This window comes from Quercus suber, unplaced genomic scaffold, assembly GCF_002906115.3.
Source record: "Quercus suber isolate HL8 unplaced genomic scaffold, Cork oak 2.0 scaffold_44, whole genome shotgun sequence".
NCBI lineage: Eukaryota > Viridiplantae > Streptophyta > Magnoliopsida > Fagales > Fagaceae > Quercus > Quercus suber.
This window is the reverse complement of record NW_027069509.1, coordinates 1,348,120-1,362,650: the sequence shown is the minus strand read 5'-3', so window position 1 is coordinate 1,362,650 and position 14,531 is coordinate 1,348,120. Positions and strand designations below refer to the sequence as shown.

The 14,531-nt window shown below is 35.7% G+C and overlaps 1 protein-coding gene across 4 annotated transcripts; it reads left to right on the top strand.

The window, feature by feature from the left end:
• Positions 1 to 1,422: 1,422 nt before the first annotated feature.
• On the top strand, positions 1,423 to 13,554 carry LOC112010335 (uncharacterized). 4 transcript variants are annotated; one of them, XM_065771453.1, is made up of 3 exons: positions 1,423 to 1,931; positions 2,043 to 2,334; positions 8,507 to 8,582. In XM_065771453.1, exons 1-3 carry the CDS (start codon positions 1,803 to 1,805, stop codon positions 8,554 to 8,556), a joined length of 471 nt encoding a protein of 156 aa, XP_065627525.1. In that variant the 5' UTR covers positions 1,423 to 1,802; the 3' UTR covers positions 8,557 to 8,582. The 4 variants fall into 4 exon arrangements, with proteins under 4 accessions (XP_065627525.1, XP_065627524.1, XP_065627522.1 ...); XM_065771452.1 differs by having other exon boundaries at positions 8,504 to 8,581; XM_065771450.1 differs by lacking the exons at positions 1,423 to 1,931; positions 2,043 to 2,334 and adding exons at positions 3,868 to 4,146; positions 12,664 to 13,554 and having other exon boundaries at positions 8,504 to 8,645.
• Positions 13,555 to 14,531: the final 977 nt, after the last annotated feature.

Sequence of the window (14,531 nt, the reverse complement as noted above, 5' to 3'; positions counted from 1 at the left end):
TTCTTCGAAATATCAAATTGCACATCAGAAGTAGCAAATATTAACATGATCTACCTAATGCTCCACATGAATTTCACAGCCGGAGACAAGAAAGAACTGCTAAAGGCTAGAAGCTATTGCACTTTATTCTCTATTGCACGAAAAAAATTATGTTATACTCCTTAGTGTTGTTGCTCTTGAGATCTTTAAGGAGGCTTATTTTGGACAAAAGTTGCAAAAGAAATAGTCCTATAAACTTTTGTTTGGATATTCTATTCCATGCTTGTTCCATGTGCTACTATAAGCTTGCTTCTCTAAATTGAATGTAGAAAATCCTAAGTAGTTTTCCCTTCTCAAACACACACATACATGCAAACAAATTTTAATGTGCCATACAATATTGTCTTTAATTCAGCCATAAATAATAATTGTATCATGTTTTACCAAACCATAAATAAAATTATTTCACACATTATAAAGGATAACAAAAAATATAATGTATATGTAATATCCTTTTTCACATCTATATAAAACTCACACATGTGGGGACTTCACATACATATAAAAGTGATGTAATACATATATCTCTCGCACAAGATATCATCAACATGAGAGTTCCAATTAGTTTAACCAGTGAAAATTCTATCATTGAACAAGAGACTTATATTAAGTGTGCATTTGGATACCGCTTATTTTGTTGAAAATTGAAAATAATAAAAAATCATTTTTCAGTTACCGTTCACTTTTAAAATTACTGTTCACATGCCTATTTGCACTGTTCATGTCCCATGAACATTGCAATAGGCGCTGGATAAATAAAAAAAAAAAAAAAAAAAAAAGGGCCTTGAAACACCAGATGTGCAAAAATAAAGGAACCCTAAATTATACCTACATATTCAACTTAAGTTCAAATCTTGCATACATCAAAACATAAACCCATTGGCACTTTGACCTAATGATATATAACAAGCAAACTCTTTAGGGTTCAAATCCTTCTATATTTATTATTTCCATCTATAGGGTTCAAATAAACAATACTACTTATTTTTCCTTACTCTAAATATTGAGATAGAGTTGGAGCTTAATTCAAATTGGGTTCAAGAAAAATAAAACTTAACCCCCTCGTTCCCTCAAAAAATTTTGCCTTCTTACAAATCAATCCAAACAACCATAGTCTACATATCATTAACCCCCCCTAACTCGAACTCCTGACTCCGTCCCTAAGTTGAAGTACTCAAAAGATGGCAAGAGGCCACTACATGGACCCATAGTGGGCCTCATTTTTGTAAAGTAACCAGCCAATAATGCCTACAAAATAAGGACCCAATTTCCAGGCCCTCCCGCTCAAATCAAATCAATTGCCACCAAAAATAACAACCCAATATCAAACATCAGCCCGGCCCATGTTCACCAATAAACGTGTTTTCTCCGACATGACACACGAGACGCCAAAAAAAAAACAAAAATAAAAGACTCGCGAGACTCCGACTCTCCCTCTGTCTCTGGCTGAAGCAAAGACTTTGACAATCCAAATCTCTCTCTGCAAAAATTCTCAACTCTCGTAAACACCAGAACTCCAAATCTCCCAAACCCTTTTGTTTTTTCACTTTTATTGTCAAATTCTCGTTTACTCTATTGCTTGTTTTCTAAGCTTTTTAGATTCGTGTGTGTTATTATATCTTATCAATTTTCAAAATCCACCGTCAACAAAAATTCGTTTCATTTCGCCCTCTTCTTTTTTCTATTATGATTCTCATGGAAACAAAACCCTAGAATAATTCTGTGTCCTTTGTTTCCAAACAAGGACAGTTTGTGAATCTGTGATGGGTAAAAATCCGTTACTGGCAACGTTTTTATTGTTGTTGTTTCTGACTGTTGCCGATGTCTCCGATGCTTCCTTGCTCTTCAAGTTTCGAAAGCTAATCGGTTCTGCTCCTAACAATTCCGCTTCTGTAATCTCTCTCTCTCTCTTTGATTTTTGTTTTTTTTTTTTTGGTTTAGAAATCAGAGAATAGTTGAAGAAAAAGTGTTTTTGTTTTTTTTTTTGTTTTTTTGAAATATAGGTTTCGCCGTCGCCGAGTCCGGTTCCTGTGGACAATAAAGTGGATCCGAATCCAGCTGCTGGTGGATCCCATAGCAAGAAGTCGGAGCCTCCGCCACCCGTGGTGACAGCGCCGGTGGTGGATCCGAATAAGGGTTCGGGTAAGAAAGATAGCGATACGGGTCCTCCCTCCGACCCAAATGTTGAAACGGGTCATGAGGAGAAGAAGGATTCGCATGAGAAATGTATTGCGTTGGATAGGACGTGCGAGGCCGAACCGAACATGACTGCTTGCATCAAAGAGTTTCAACCTGGTATGGTGTTATTTTTTCCCACATTATTGCTGTGTCTCATAATTCATATATTGTCTTTATTCAAAAAATATAATTCGTATGTTTTTTTTACTGCTTAGTATGATTGTGGAACAAATTTATATCTTGCAATCTTATAATTTTGTACTAGGATGTTGTGTGTTATTTTAGGCTTTGATTCGAGTTGAGGGAATTAAAAAAAAATGGTAGAGGAAGAACCAAAATAACATTAGTAGAAATAATAAAAAAGGACTTATTAAGAATAGAACGTAGGAAAAGAATACATGTGGGCAATGCTTACTAATTTGTTAAGGATCCATAGTTGAACCTAAAAACTTGGGATTAAGGTTTGTTGTTGTTGTGGTTGTGTCGTATCATGCAGAAGATACTAGTGTAGTATGGGGGAGTGATTTATTCGAATGTTATGCGTTGTTGGGATTATTGGCATTGGGTGTTTCATGTTGTTGCACAATATGCTAATATAGTAGAAGAGGGTCTCATTCTTTAGTTGGATAGTGTTGCATGGGCTGGTGTAGTGGAGAGACTGTAAATCATTTTTTGAACTATTGTGATAAAGGTATAGCATATGTTTTATGCTGTCTAGTATTTGGAGCTTTTGGGATTCAGTGGGTGGCAGGTCTCTTGTTTGGGCTTCAAAATTGGTTCGAGAAGCACTCTTCAGAGTTTTGGAACTTTTTTTTGAGTATGTTTGATATGGCTATTGTGGAAAGAGCCAAATGATCGTATTTTTGAAGATAAAGAAAGATCAAAGGCTCAGTTCGAACCATTATTGATTCGAATTCTATTTCACTGGTCTCAAGAATGAGGTCTTAGGAATAGCAATTCCCTTCTAGATTTCACAGAATCACTCAGCTTTTGTGCATAATTCTTTTGTAATTCTTTTATGTTACAATGCGCCCATCATCATGAGCATGAAATAATCTAATGTTAAAAAAAAAAAAAAATACAATTACGTGTCAAAAAAGAAGAAGATAGGATTTGCTTATTGATTTTATGTAATTGAGATTATAGGAAAATGTTTTATTTGTAGGAGAGTGTCGGATTCGAATGTTACGTGTTATTGGGATTATAGGCATTGGTAGCCATCCCGTTATGCAAGGTTATGGTGTAGGATTTATTTTTGGATGATAAGTGTTATTGAGATTATAGGCAAGTGTTTTGTTCATAGGAGAGTGCCTTATTCAATTTTTTTTTTTTTAAATTTAATTTTTTATCAATAAATAACTTTATTAAAAGAAGAAAGCAATCCCAATACACTAGTTGTGTACAGAAGAAAGCAATAGAAAAGCAAAGGGAAAGAAGATACAGAAAGAAAATACAGAAAAACAGCTAAGTAATGTGCAAGGATTCCATGAAGTCTAATAATCCTTGCATGGAAAAAGAAACTAGTGGTAAACTCTGCTCATGTATTGACATCCAGGTTCAAATACACCCCCCCCCCTTTTTTTTTTTTTTTGGTTTAGAAATCAGAGAATAGTTGAAGAAAAAGTGTTTTTGTTTTTTTTTTTTTTTGTTTTTTTGAAATATAGGTTTCGCCGTCGCCGAGTCCGGTTCCTGTGGACAATAAAGTGGATCCGAATCCAGCTGCTGGTGGATCCCATAACAAGAAGTCGGAGCCTCCGCCACCCGTAGTGGATCCGAATAAGGGTTCGGGTAAGAAAGATAGCGATACGGGTCCTCCCTCCGACCCAAATGTTGAGGAGAAGAAGGATTCGCATGAGAAATGTAGTGCGTTGGAGAGGACATGCAAGGCCGAACCGAACATGACTGCTTGCATCAAAGAGTTTCAACCTGGTATGGTGTTATTTTTTCCCACATTATTGCTGTGTCTCGTAATTCATATGATGTCTTTATTCAAAAAATATAATTCGTATGTTTTTTTACTGCTTAGTATGATTGTGGAACAAATTTATATCTTGCAATCTTATAATTTTGTACTAGGATGTTGTGTGTTATTTTAGGCTTTGATTCGAGTTGAGGGAATTAAAAAAAAATGGTAGAGGAAGAACCAAAATAACATTAGTAGAAGTAATAAAAAATGACTTATTAAGAATAGAATGTAGGAAAAGAATACATGCGGGCAATGCTTACTAATTTGTTAAGGATCCATAGTTGAACCTAAAAACTTGGGATTAAGGTTTGTTGTTGTTGTTGTGTTTGTGTCGTACCATTGCGGAAAATACTAGTGTAGTATGGGAGAGTGATTTATTTGAATGTTATGCGTTGTTGGGATTATTGGCATTGTGTGTTTCATGTTGTTGCACAATATGCTAATATAGTAGAAGAGGGTCTCATTCTTTAGTTGGATGGTGTTGCATGGGCTGGTGCAGTGGAGAGACTGTAAATCATTTTTTGAACTATTGTGATAAAGGTATAGCATATGTTTTATGGTGTCTAGTATTTGGAGCTTTTGGGATTCAGTGGGTGGCGGGTCTCTTGTTTGGGGTTCAAAATTGGTTCGGGAAGCACTCTTCAGAGTTTTGGAACTTTTGTTTGACTATGTTTGATGTGGCTATTGTGGAAAGAGCCAAATGATCGTATTTTTGAAGATAAAGAAAGATCAAAGGCACAGTTGGAACCATTATTGATTCGAATTTTTTTTCACTGGTCTCAAGAATGAGGTCTTAGGAATAGCAATTCCCTTCTAGATTTCACAGAATCACTCAACTTTTGTGCATAATTCTTTTGTAATTCTTTTGTGTTACAATGCGCCCATCATCATGAGCATGAAATAATCTAATCTTAAAAAAAAAAAAAAAAAAAAATACAATTACGTGTCAAAAAAGAAGAAGATAGGATTTGCTTATTGATTTTATGTAATTGAGATTATAGGAAAATGTTTTATTTGTAGGAGAGTGTCGGATTCGAATGTTACGTGTTATTGGGATTATAGGCATTGGTAGCCATCCCGTTATGCAAGGTTATGGTGTAGGATTTATTTTTGGATGATAAGTGTTATTGAGATTATAGGCAAGTGTTTTGTTCATAGGAGAGTGCCTTATTCAAATTTTTTTATTTATTTAATTTTTTATCAATAAATAACTTTATTAAAAGAAGAAAGCAATCCCAATACACTAGTTGTGTACAGAAGAAAGCAATAGAAAAGCAAAGGGAAAGAAGATAGAGAAAGAAAATACAGAAAAACAGCTAAGTAATGTGCAAGGATTCCATGAAGTCTAATAATCCTTGCATGGAAAAAGAAACTAGTGGTAAAATCTGCTCATATATTGACATCCAGGTTCAAATACCCCCCCCATCCCCTCTCCTCCCATTGACCCTCAAAGCAGTGAGCATTACATTCTCTCCAAATACACCATAAAAGGCATAAAGGAACAGCCTGCCACACCTCCCTTCTGCCTCCCCCCACCAAATTGCCAACACTCTAACAACTCAATCACCGAAGAAGGCATCACACAATAATGCCAATAATCTAGCCACGACACAATGAAGAAACAAGTGGTTATTATCCTTCCCACTATGTTTACACATGTAGCACCACTCAGCAATAAATGACCCCTTCCTCTGTAGGTTTCAGCAGTCAAAATCCTCCCTAATGCCACACACCAAGAGAGGAAGGCTAATCTAGAAGGGACACAAGATTTCCATATTTTCTTTTAAGGGAAATCCACTCCACCTCCTCTAAGAGTGTTGTAGTAGCTCTTCACTTGGAAACCCAGTCTAGGTGAAGGAATCCACACCATAGTGTCTTCCTTTCCTGGCCTAAATTTTATGCCATACAATTCCTCCAACAACCGAACCACATCATTTCTCGGCCTTATTCAAATGTTACTTGTTGGTCAAATCGTGCAGTTTTACAAGATATTAAACTAGGATTTGATTATGAATGTTTTTATGGTCAAGAAACCTTTCTTGAGGTTAACAATAGTCATACATCAGAATGACATTTTTTACTGATTAGGAAAAATAAAAGTTAGTCATACATTATTTTTGATATTGTAGAGGTAGTCATTAATAGGGGTAGTCCCAATTGATGAAAAAATGAGGGAGAGTCGCTTGAGATGGTTTGGTCATGTTCAGAGAAGAGTGATTAATGCATTGGTAAGAAAGAGTGAGTTGATCCAAATGGAGGGAACCAAAGAAGGTAGAGGAAGACCAAAGATAATATTAATAGAAGTGATAAAAAAAGGACTTACTAAAAGAATTTTAAGGACACTTCAACTAAGGAAGTAATATTCCTTTTGATTTGTTTGTATTCGCATCAAGTGCATTGGCTTTACTATTGTAAACACATTGTGCTTTTCTTATCAATGAAACTTTTATTACCTATCAAAAAGGAATTAAGGAAGTAACATAGACTATGACTTAAATAGAATAAAATTGAGGAAAAGAATACATGTGGCTGACCCTAACTAATCTATTGAGGACCCATAGCATATCCCAAAATTTTGGGACAAAAACTTTTTGTTGTTGTAAAGGGGAGACTAGTGCCCACATGGACTCAAACCTAGACTCACCCACATTTGTTGTTGTTGGGGGGGGTTATTTTGTTTTTAAAAATTCTGTAAAAGCACAACTGTACCTCGAAAAGGTGAGACTTTAAAAGTTGTACAAACTAAAACCAAAAGATTTTAAGCCAAAACCTAAATATTATAAATATGTATTTTTTAAATATCTATAAGTATATATTTCATTAATAAAATTAGAAAACAAAGCTAGGGCAGAGCTAGCACCAAAAAAAAGTGTACATAGCATAGAGTAGCAAACAAAAAAAAATTAAAAAAGAAACAAAAAGTACTATAGAGGATTTAGTGAAGACTCATAGAATCCAGATACTCCAGGAACCTTGCTATAGAGGACATGAGAGACAATGAAGTTGTATAAAAACTTGAACATTAAAATATTCCAACTTTGCCAAGTTCAACTCCTGCTGTTCAAATCAACAAGCATTCCTTTTTGTCCATAAACACCACATGAGACACAAGGGGATGAATTCTCAAGTCCCCCATTACTTCTCCCACCAAACCTCCCCATCCAAGAAGACAACAACTCTGGCATAGAGTGAGGCATGACCTAGGATACACCAAATGAGCAAAAGATCATAGACCACAACTCCCTAGCCACAACATGTTAGAAATTAATGATTCACACTCTCTCCATGAATTTTTCTCACAAAACATCACTCCAACATAATTATACCATGCTTAGAATCACCTACATCATACCGTAGTAGAGTGAAGTTTTGGAACCATGTGTGGTGTGGGGATTGTACCCTTAAAGAGGCTTTTCTAGATCTTTACTGCCTTAGTAGGGCAAGGGATTCTTCTATGGCGGAAGTTATGTGTTGGACTAGTGGGAGGGTTCATTGGAACTTTCAATTTCGTCGTTCACCGCAGGATTGGGAGGAAGACTCTTTTGATCGGTTTCTAGCAATTTTTTACTTTTCGAAAGTGCCGGGGGTTGGCCCTAACAAGGTTTGTTGGAAGCCTGCAAAGAGTAGAGGTTTTGAGGTTAGAGGTTTCTATCTTTCTTTCTAAACTTCTACTATTTCCTTCCCTTGGAGGTTGGTGGCAATCGAAGGTCCCTCCAAGGGTGGCTTTCTTTTCATGGTCAGCCGCTCTAGGTAAGATTCTTACTACTGCTAACCTGCGCAAAAAGAGTATTATTGTTCTCGATTGGTGCTATATGTGTAAGAGGTGTGGGGAGTCAGTGGATCATCTTTTGCTTCATTGCCCCATAGCTTTTGAGTTGTGGTCCTTGGTGTTTTGTTTGTTTGGAATTCATTGGGTTATATCATTAAAGGTGTTTGAGTTGTTTGAGTGTTGGCAAGGTAAATTCAAGTAACATCGCAATATAGATTTTTGGAGATTGGTGCCGCATTGCTTGATGTGGTGTATTTGGAGGGAAATGAATGCTAGATGCTTTGAGGGATGTGAGTTGAGTTCAAGTCCATGGGATGCCATGTAACTTACCATTAAAAAAAATTATTTATTCAGTTATAGCTCAAAAGCATTAAAGGTTAAGCTAAAAAAAAACGGTTTTACTTATCTAAGAAAGGCGAAAAGAGTTTACTGCTCAGTTTTATATGCTGCTTATCGACGCTGGATTTAGAGCTTGATTTTATTGATACATTTCTATCCCTTATATTCTTGAAGAGATGAAAAGTTCTTCATTTAATTTCTCCATCACATAGCAGGGTCCAAAGAACTGGTTGTTCTAGTCCAAAATGGTGGAGGAACATTTTGAAAGTGAATTTTACTGTGGAAAGTGCTATTAAGGAGCTGCAAAAACCCAAAATCCCAAGTGTGGAAATACCCAAAAACCAAAGTGAAAGGGTATGGCTCTTATTTCTCTTATTTACGCTGTTATTTTCCATGATCTTGCTAATGTAATGACACTTGTATATTTGTGAATGAGATTTCAAANGGAGGGAAATGAATGCTAGATGCTTTGAGGGATGTGAGTGGTCTTTGCTAGAGATCAATTCTTTTTTCTTGCATACTCTCCTTGTTTGGAGCGTGGTTTTGTCACGTATTTCTTGTTTTTCCCTTCTTGCTTTACTTGATCATTGTAATTTTGGTTCTAGTTTTTTGCCCCCATAGTACATCCCCAATGTAGTCGGGTTGGCTACTTTTTTCTATTTAATAAAATTGTTTCGTTAACTATTAAAAAAAAAAAAAAAAGAACTTGTCCTAGTGCTGCACATCACGAAAAGAAAGCCACCTTTGGCGACACATGCACCCCCCCCCCCCTCTCCACACACACACACACACACCCCCAAACACGTTGTAATGATAACTCTTCTGTTGATAGCCTTGGTTCTGACATCTGCAAAGGGATCAATGTCACTTTGTCTTCCTCCCTATGCAGAATGTTTATCTCATACAAATGCTCCAATAACTGGGAAATAGATTCCACTTGTCAATCATGTGCAGCACAGATGAACAATGGATTCCAAAAAAAAACAGTTATTTCAGAACTCTACATAATCGGCCACCATGGCTTCACCACTCCACACTATGAGAAATAAATCGGGATATCTTTCCTTATGAGTAGCCTCACCCTGCAACAAGTCATGCCAAAATTGGACTCTAGTACCATCACCAACATCATATTGGATGAACTGTGCAAAACCATCCCACCTTCTTCTAATATACTTCCACTTCTAAAGAAATATGTCACAAACTGAAAGAGAAATTGCCTTAAATTGTACAACTCAACTGAGCAATGTCCTAATCTGAACCACATGAGGCGAAAGCCTATTATATAGTTGTGCCTCTTTTGTATTTGTTTATATGGTTCTTTTAAATAAACACAGAAGCTGATGTAGACTAAAAGGCTCATGAAAAGCAAGTTTAACTGCCGAATATGTTTTTAAACAGGGTTTAATTTTGATTTTGGCCTGATTTTTGAATCATTCATAGGATACAGTGGTTGTGAAGAGTTTACTTCTTTTTTTTCTTTTGTGTGTGTTTGTATCATAAGTAGCTATTTTAATTTTATATATGTGGAATACCCATAAACCATAGCACACATATCTTTTCAAACCTTTTAGCAGTCAATGAATCAAAACCTTTAACTCTACTTTTGTTAGCTGCCCATGAAACCATTTGCTATATTTTACAATCCCTTCAGCCTTCATCTTTGAGGTCATGAGTTATTGCAGCTAAAATGCTGTAAAATTGAGCCTATGAGAAACCCTATTTTTATTCTTCAACCTTTCAAAACTTCATAAACCATCCTCTCATATTGAACTTTTGCTTTAGGATCCGTTTGGTTGGGGGATGGTAAGAGGATAGAAAATAGGGAGATGATAGAAAAGTGAGAGAATAGAAGAGATTTTAGTTTTGTCTTATGGTGTTCGGTTGGGAGCATGAAAAAGTGGAGAGATGGAAAACTCATTTGTTTGGTTTAGAAGAAAAGTTGGACGATAGAAAATATCGTTTGTATAAATTTACTCCCATGCTCCAATCACGTAATATAAGAATTTTTTTTTTTTTTTTTTTTTTTTTTTTTTTGTAATCACTAAAAAAAAAAAATATATATATATATATATATATATTGTATTTGAGGTGAAAGCCACCATTTAATTTAGGCAAAAATCCAAAACTGACCTTCTAACTTTCAGCCTTTTTCATTTCAGTCATTTAACTTTGAGTTTTGTCATTTCGGTCTTCTGACTTTCAATTGTTGTCAATTCGCTACTCTGTTAGACCTCAATTATCTGTTGCCATTAATTGAGCCAAAACGACGTTGTTTTGGCTCTTCTTTTTAAAAATATAAATTTAGGAATTAAAAGGGGAAAAAAAACTGTTATTAAAAAAAAAAAAAAAAAAAAAACATTTAGGGGAACTAAGGGGAGGTGTCTTCACACCCACAACTTGACTCACTCCCAACTCCACCTCAACTCTCTCATTCTCAATTCTCTCATCAGCTTGTACTCAAAAAGTGGGGATTGGGCTAAAGCAAAATCCATTTTTGATGATATGGGGGATTTGAGAGATTTGGTTTCATGGACTGCTATGGTTTCTTGTTTTGCAAATAATGATTTGGGAACTGAAGCTATTGTCACGTTTCTTCAAATGGGCTCTGCCCAAGTGAGTATTGCTTTTCCGTAGTGATTCAGGCGTGTTCGAATGTGGAAAATGTTCCCATTGGGAAAATGATTTTTGGGTTTGTTATAAAAAGTGGATATTTTGAGTCTGATGTGTGTGTTGGGTGTGCGTTGATTGATATGTTTGTGAAGGGTGGTGGTGATGTGGATTTAGCATATAAGGTGTTGAGAAAATGCCTGAGAAGAATGCGGTTACTTGGACTTTGATGATAACTAGGTTTATGCAATTTGGGTTCCCAATGAAATCAAAACCAAGGAAATACAACACGTAAGCCTCAACAAGAAACCTGGCCTCACTGGTCCGCATGTACTGGCTGAAGTAGAGCTGGCCGATCCGGCTGGTGATCTCGCCTATTTCCCAGCAGTGGAGATCGGAATCAACGAGCTCCGACCGGTGATCTTGCTGGTACTTCCAGAGCTTGGTGTACGCCTTGAAGACCTTGTGGAAGTTCTGCTGGCTCGTCATATGACCATACGCCGAAACGTCTTGAACCCCTAAATGTTTTTTTAATTTTTTTTTAAAAAAATTTAATAATATTTTTAAATAACAGTTTTTTTTTCTTTTAATTCCAAAATTTATTATAAAAAATAAAAAGGTCCAAAACGACATCGTTTTAGCTCAATTAACGGCAGTAGATAACTGAGGTTTAACGGAGTACCGAATTGACAACAATTGAAAGTTAGAGCACTGAAATGACAAAACTGAAAGTTAAAGGACTGAAATGAAAAACATGTTGACAGATTTAAAAAATCACTGCTTGTTTGATTTAAAAAACACATTGACAGACAAAAATAAAAAATAAAAACCACTGCTTGATTCAACCCAAATAATAAATAAATAAAAAGCGGCAGCATTTTATGCACAGTAGGTGGGAGGGTTAGTTTTGATGTTTCTTAAAACCCCTCTCTCCTATTTTCACTCCTCAATTCTCTCCAAATTGGAGAGATAGGATTTTTGTTGGCAAAAAAAAAAAAAAAAAAAAAAAAAAACAGCAGCGTTAGCGCACAGTAGGTGAGAGGGTTAGTTTCGATGTTTTCTCAAAAACCCCTCGCCTCCCCTATTTTCGCACCTCAGATCTCTCCAAATTGGAGAGATAGGATTTTGGTGGGCTTTTCTCTTCTATTTTCCATTTCCCCTTTTCCATCCCTTTAAAAATCACCCCAACCAAACAGTGCCTTAGTGCTCTTCCTGTCTGTTTTTAACATGCACAAGAATGAGTGGTCATACATGAAGTTATTTTAAAAGTTTGCATATCTATAGGTTTAATTGATGACAGTGTTGATGGCTCATTTGAAAGGTTATATTGGGGTGTAAGCTGTAGCCATCAGGAATATCTTCTTCTCTTTCTTTTTCTTGAACAATTTGAAATAAAGATTTGCTTCATGACATACTTATTTGAGTAAATAATGACTCTGGAAAAGCGTGATTACCAGAAATACTGCCTATCTTTTGATTCTTTTACTTCAACTTATTGCTAAGATATGCAGGATGGAGGTGGAAAAATTAGGATTAATAGATAAATAGTTCTTTTCTGGCACTTTTTAGCTGAGATCTGCAAGTATGGATCCTGCTTGTTTGGCCAGCTGAGTTAAATAATGTTAAAAACCTCAATCTAGTCTTCTTGTTGGACCTAGATCTTCCCTCCATATGCTAATTGTTTCTAATTAATTCAATTTATTTAAAACTACACTGGACTTTTGTAAACAGAGTTGCCTTGTTTGTTGTGCTTGTTTTTCAGATAAATATCTCGCTAACTTATGACAAAAGCTACAAAATCATATTACATACTGGAACTGGTGAATGTGTGCTTCCTGTGACCCCTCCTGGAGAAGGGAACTCTATTTTTATTCTCCCTTCTTATGACAAGCTGTTGACCCCAGTCAATGGTGCCTACTTCTTGATTCTTACAGTGCTAGTCTTTGGAGGGACATGGGCATGCTGCAAGTTTCGGAAGAAGAGTCCCCATGGTGGAGTCCCATATCAAGAACTTGAAATGGGTTTGCCAGAAGAATCTGTCTCAGCTATCAATGTGGAAACGGCAGAAGGTTGGGATGAGGGTTGGGATGACGATTGGGATGGAGATAATGCAGTGAAGTCACCAGGAGGCCGGCATGTAGGAAGCATTTCTGCAAATGGCCTTACTTCCAGATCTTCAAACAAAGATGGGTGGGAAAATGACTGGAATGCTTAGTTATTTGACAGCCAAAGAGGGTCAGAGAAGAGAATTTTTGCTCAAAGGTAGGTGAGGTAGCAGAGGGTGGACCAAAAGATTAAAACAAAAACACAAACTCATTGTACAACAAATAGGATAACTGAGAAATTGAATATAAAATTTTCTCACTTGTTTTTTTCTGGATCAAAAGGCTTGCTTTTGTTGATAGTTGTCTACTGTCACGTGATAGTTAAATCCCAAAATGAGGTCTGTAAAATTTTATTTTATTTTATTTTATTTTTTATTGACACACAGGATTTACATATTTCTTACCCTTTTTCGCACTTAAAGCTGTACTTTTTGTCTTTATTGTTTTGGGGCTGTAGAATTGAATGGACATAAATGCCTACAAAATGCCAAGATGGTTTAGGCTCCGCAATTCTGTAGTAATGATACTTTGCCTTTTATTATGCTTCCTATGCTCATTCTTGTAAAATCTGAGCATGCATTTACCAATACATGAAGAATTCTCTTATATTTTACGTTTTTATTGGCATTTGCAGCTTCTATTATTTGGTGTTGCATAATAAAGCTTTAATAACTAATTCTTACATGTAGTGCACCGATTGGTTTAAAGATTTCAGTCACATTGGACGAATTCACCTATGATATAAATATACATCCAGTCTGATCTGTATAAAGAGTTGAAGACTCTTCACCTTGTTGTGACTATTTACTAATATATTTTACAGAGAAAGAAAAAAAAAAGTTACAGGTATGCGACTATTTGGGCAATGGGTGCATAGGATTATTGTCCAATACCCTAGGATTGAAGAACGTGAACAAAAGGTCTATATGGTCGTGCGACTCATGCTATGACGAGGAAGATCCGTGAAGGTTTTTTTGATGAGAAGTTAACATTGCTTTTCTTCCCTCTCAAAATTATAATGATTTTTCCTGATGTTTGAGGAAATAATACTTGTTTACCCTACCCTTTGTTTCACTTTAAACAAAGAGTACAACTTAGGTTCAACGTACAGTTGTACGAGTCCCAAGCCAAACTTTTAAACATAAACATTCCTTAAAATTGAAAATATATTATACCAATAACTATTGAAATCAAAAATATATTATACCATATACCAGTAACTCTTGAACACCAACATACTATCCTTTTATTTTTGTGAAAAATAAAATTCAATTACTTAGCAAGATATTTGGTTTTGGTAGAGAAATTTTGCAATTAGGGTAGGGAGTTGAATTTTATAAAGGGAGATGCTAACGAATGCTCTTATGACAATGGTTAATAATCCATTTAAAGAAAATTTTTATAGGAAAAAAAAAAAAATTAATGTTTTGACAACTTTTTCTATTTCTCATAAAAGTAGTGTTAAAACTTTTCTAAAATAAATTGTTAAACATTGCCCTAAGGACACCCGTTAGCATGACCCTAA

Bases quoted from the DNA above. Each gene is read 5' to 3' on its own strand.
- LOC112010335 (XM_065771450.1), top strand. From the start codon at position 4,097: ATGCAAGGCCGAACCGAACATGACTGCTTGCATCAAAGAGTTTCAACC. The intron at 4,147-8,503 runs GTATGGTGTTAT...TCCATCACATAG, and splicing joins CATCAAAGAGTTTCAACCTG to CAGGGTCCAAAGAACTGGTT. The intron at 8,646-12,663 runs GTATGGCTCTTA...CTTGTTTTTCAG, and splicing joins CCAAAAACCAAAGTGAAAGG to ATAAATATCTCGCTAACTTA.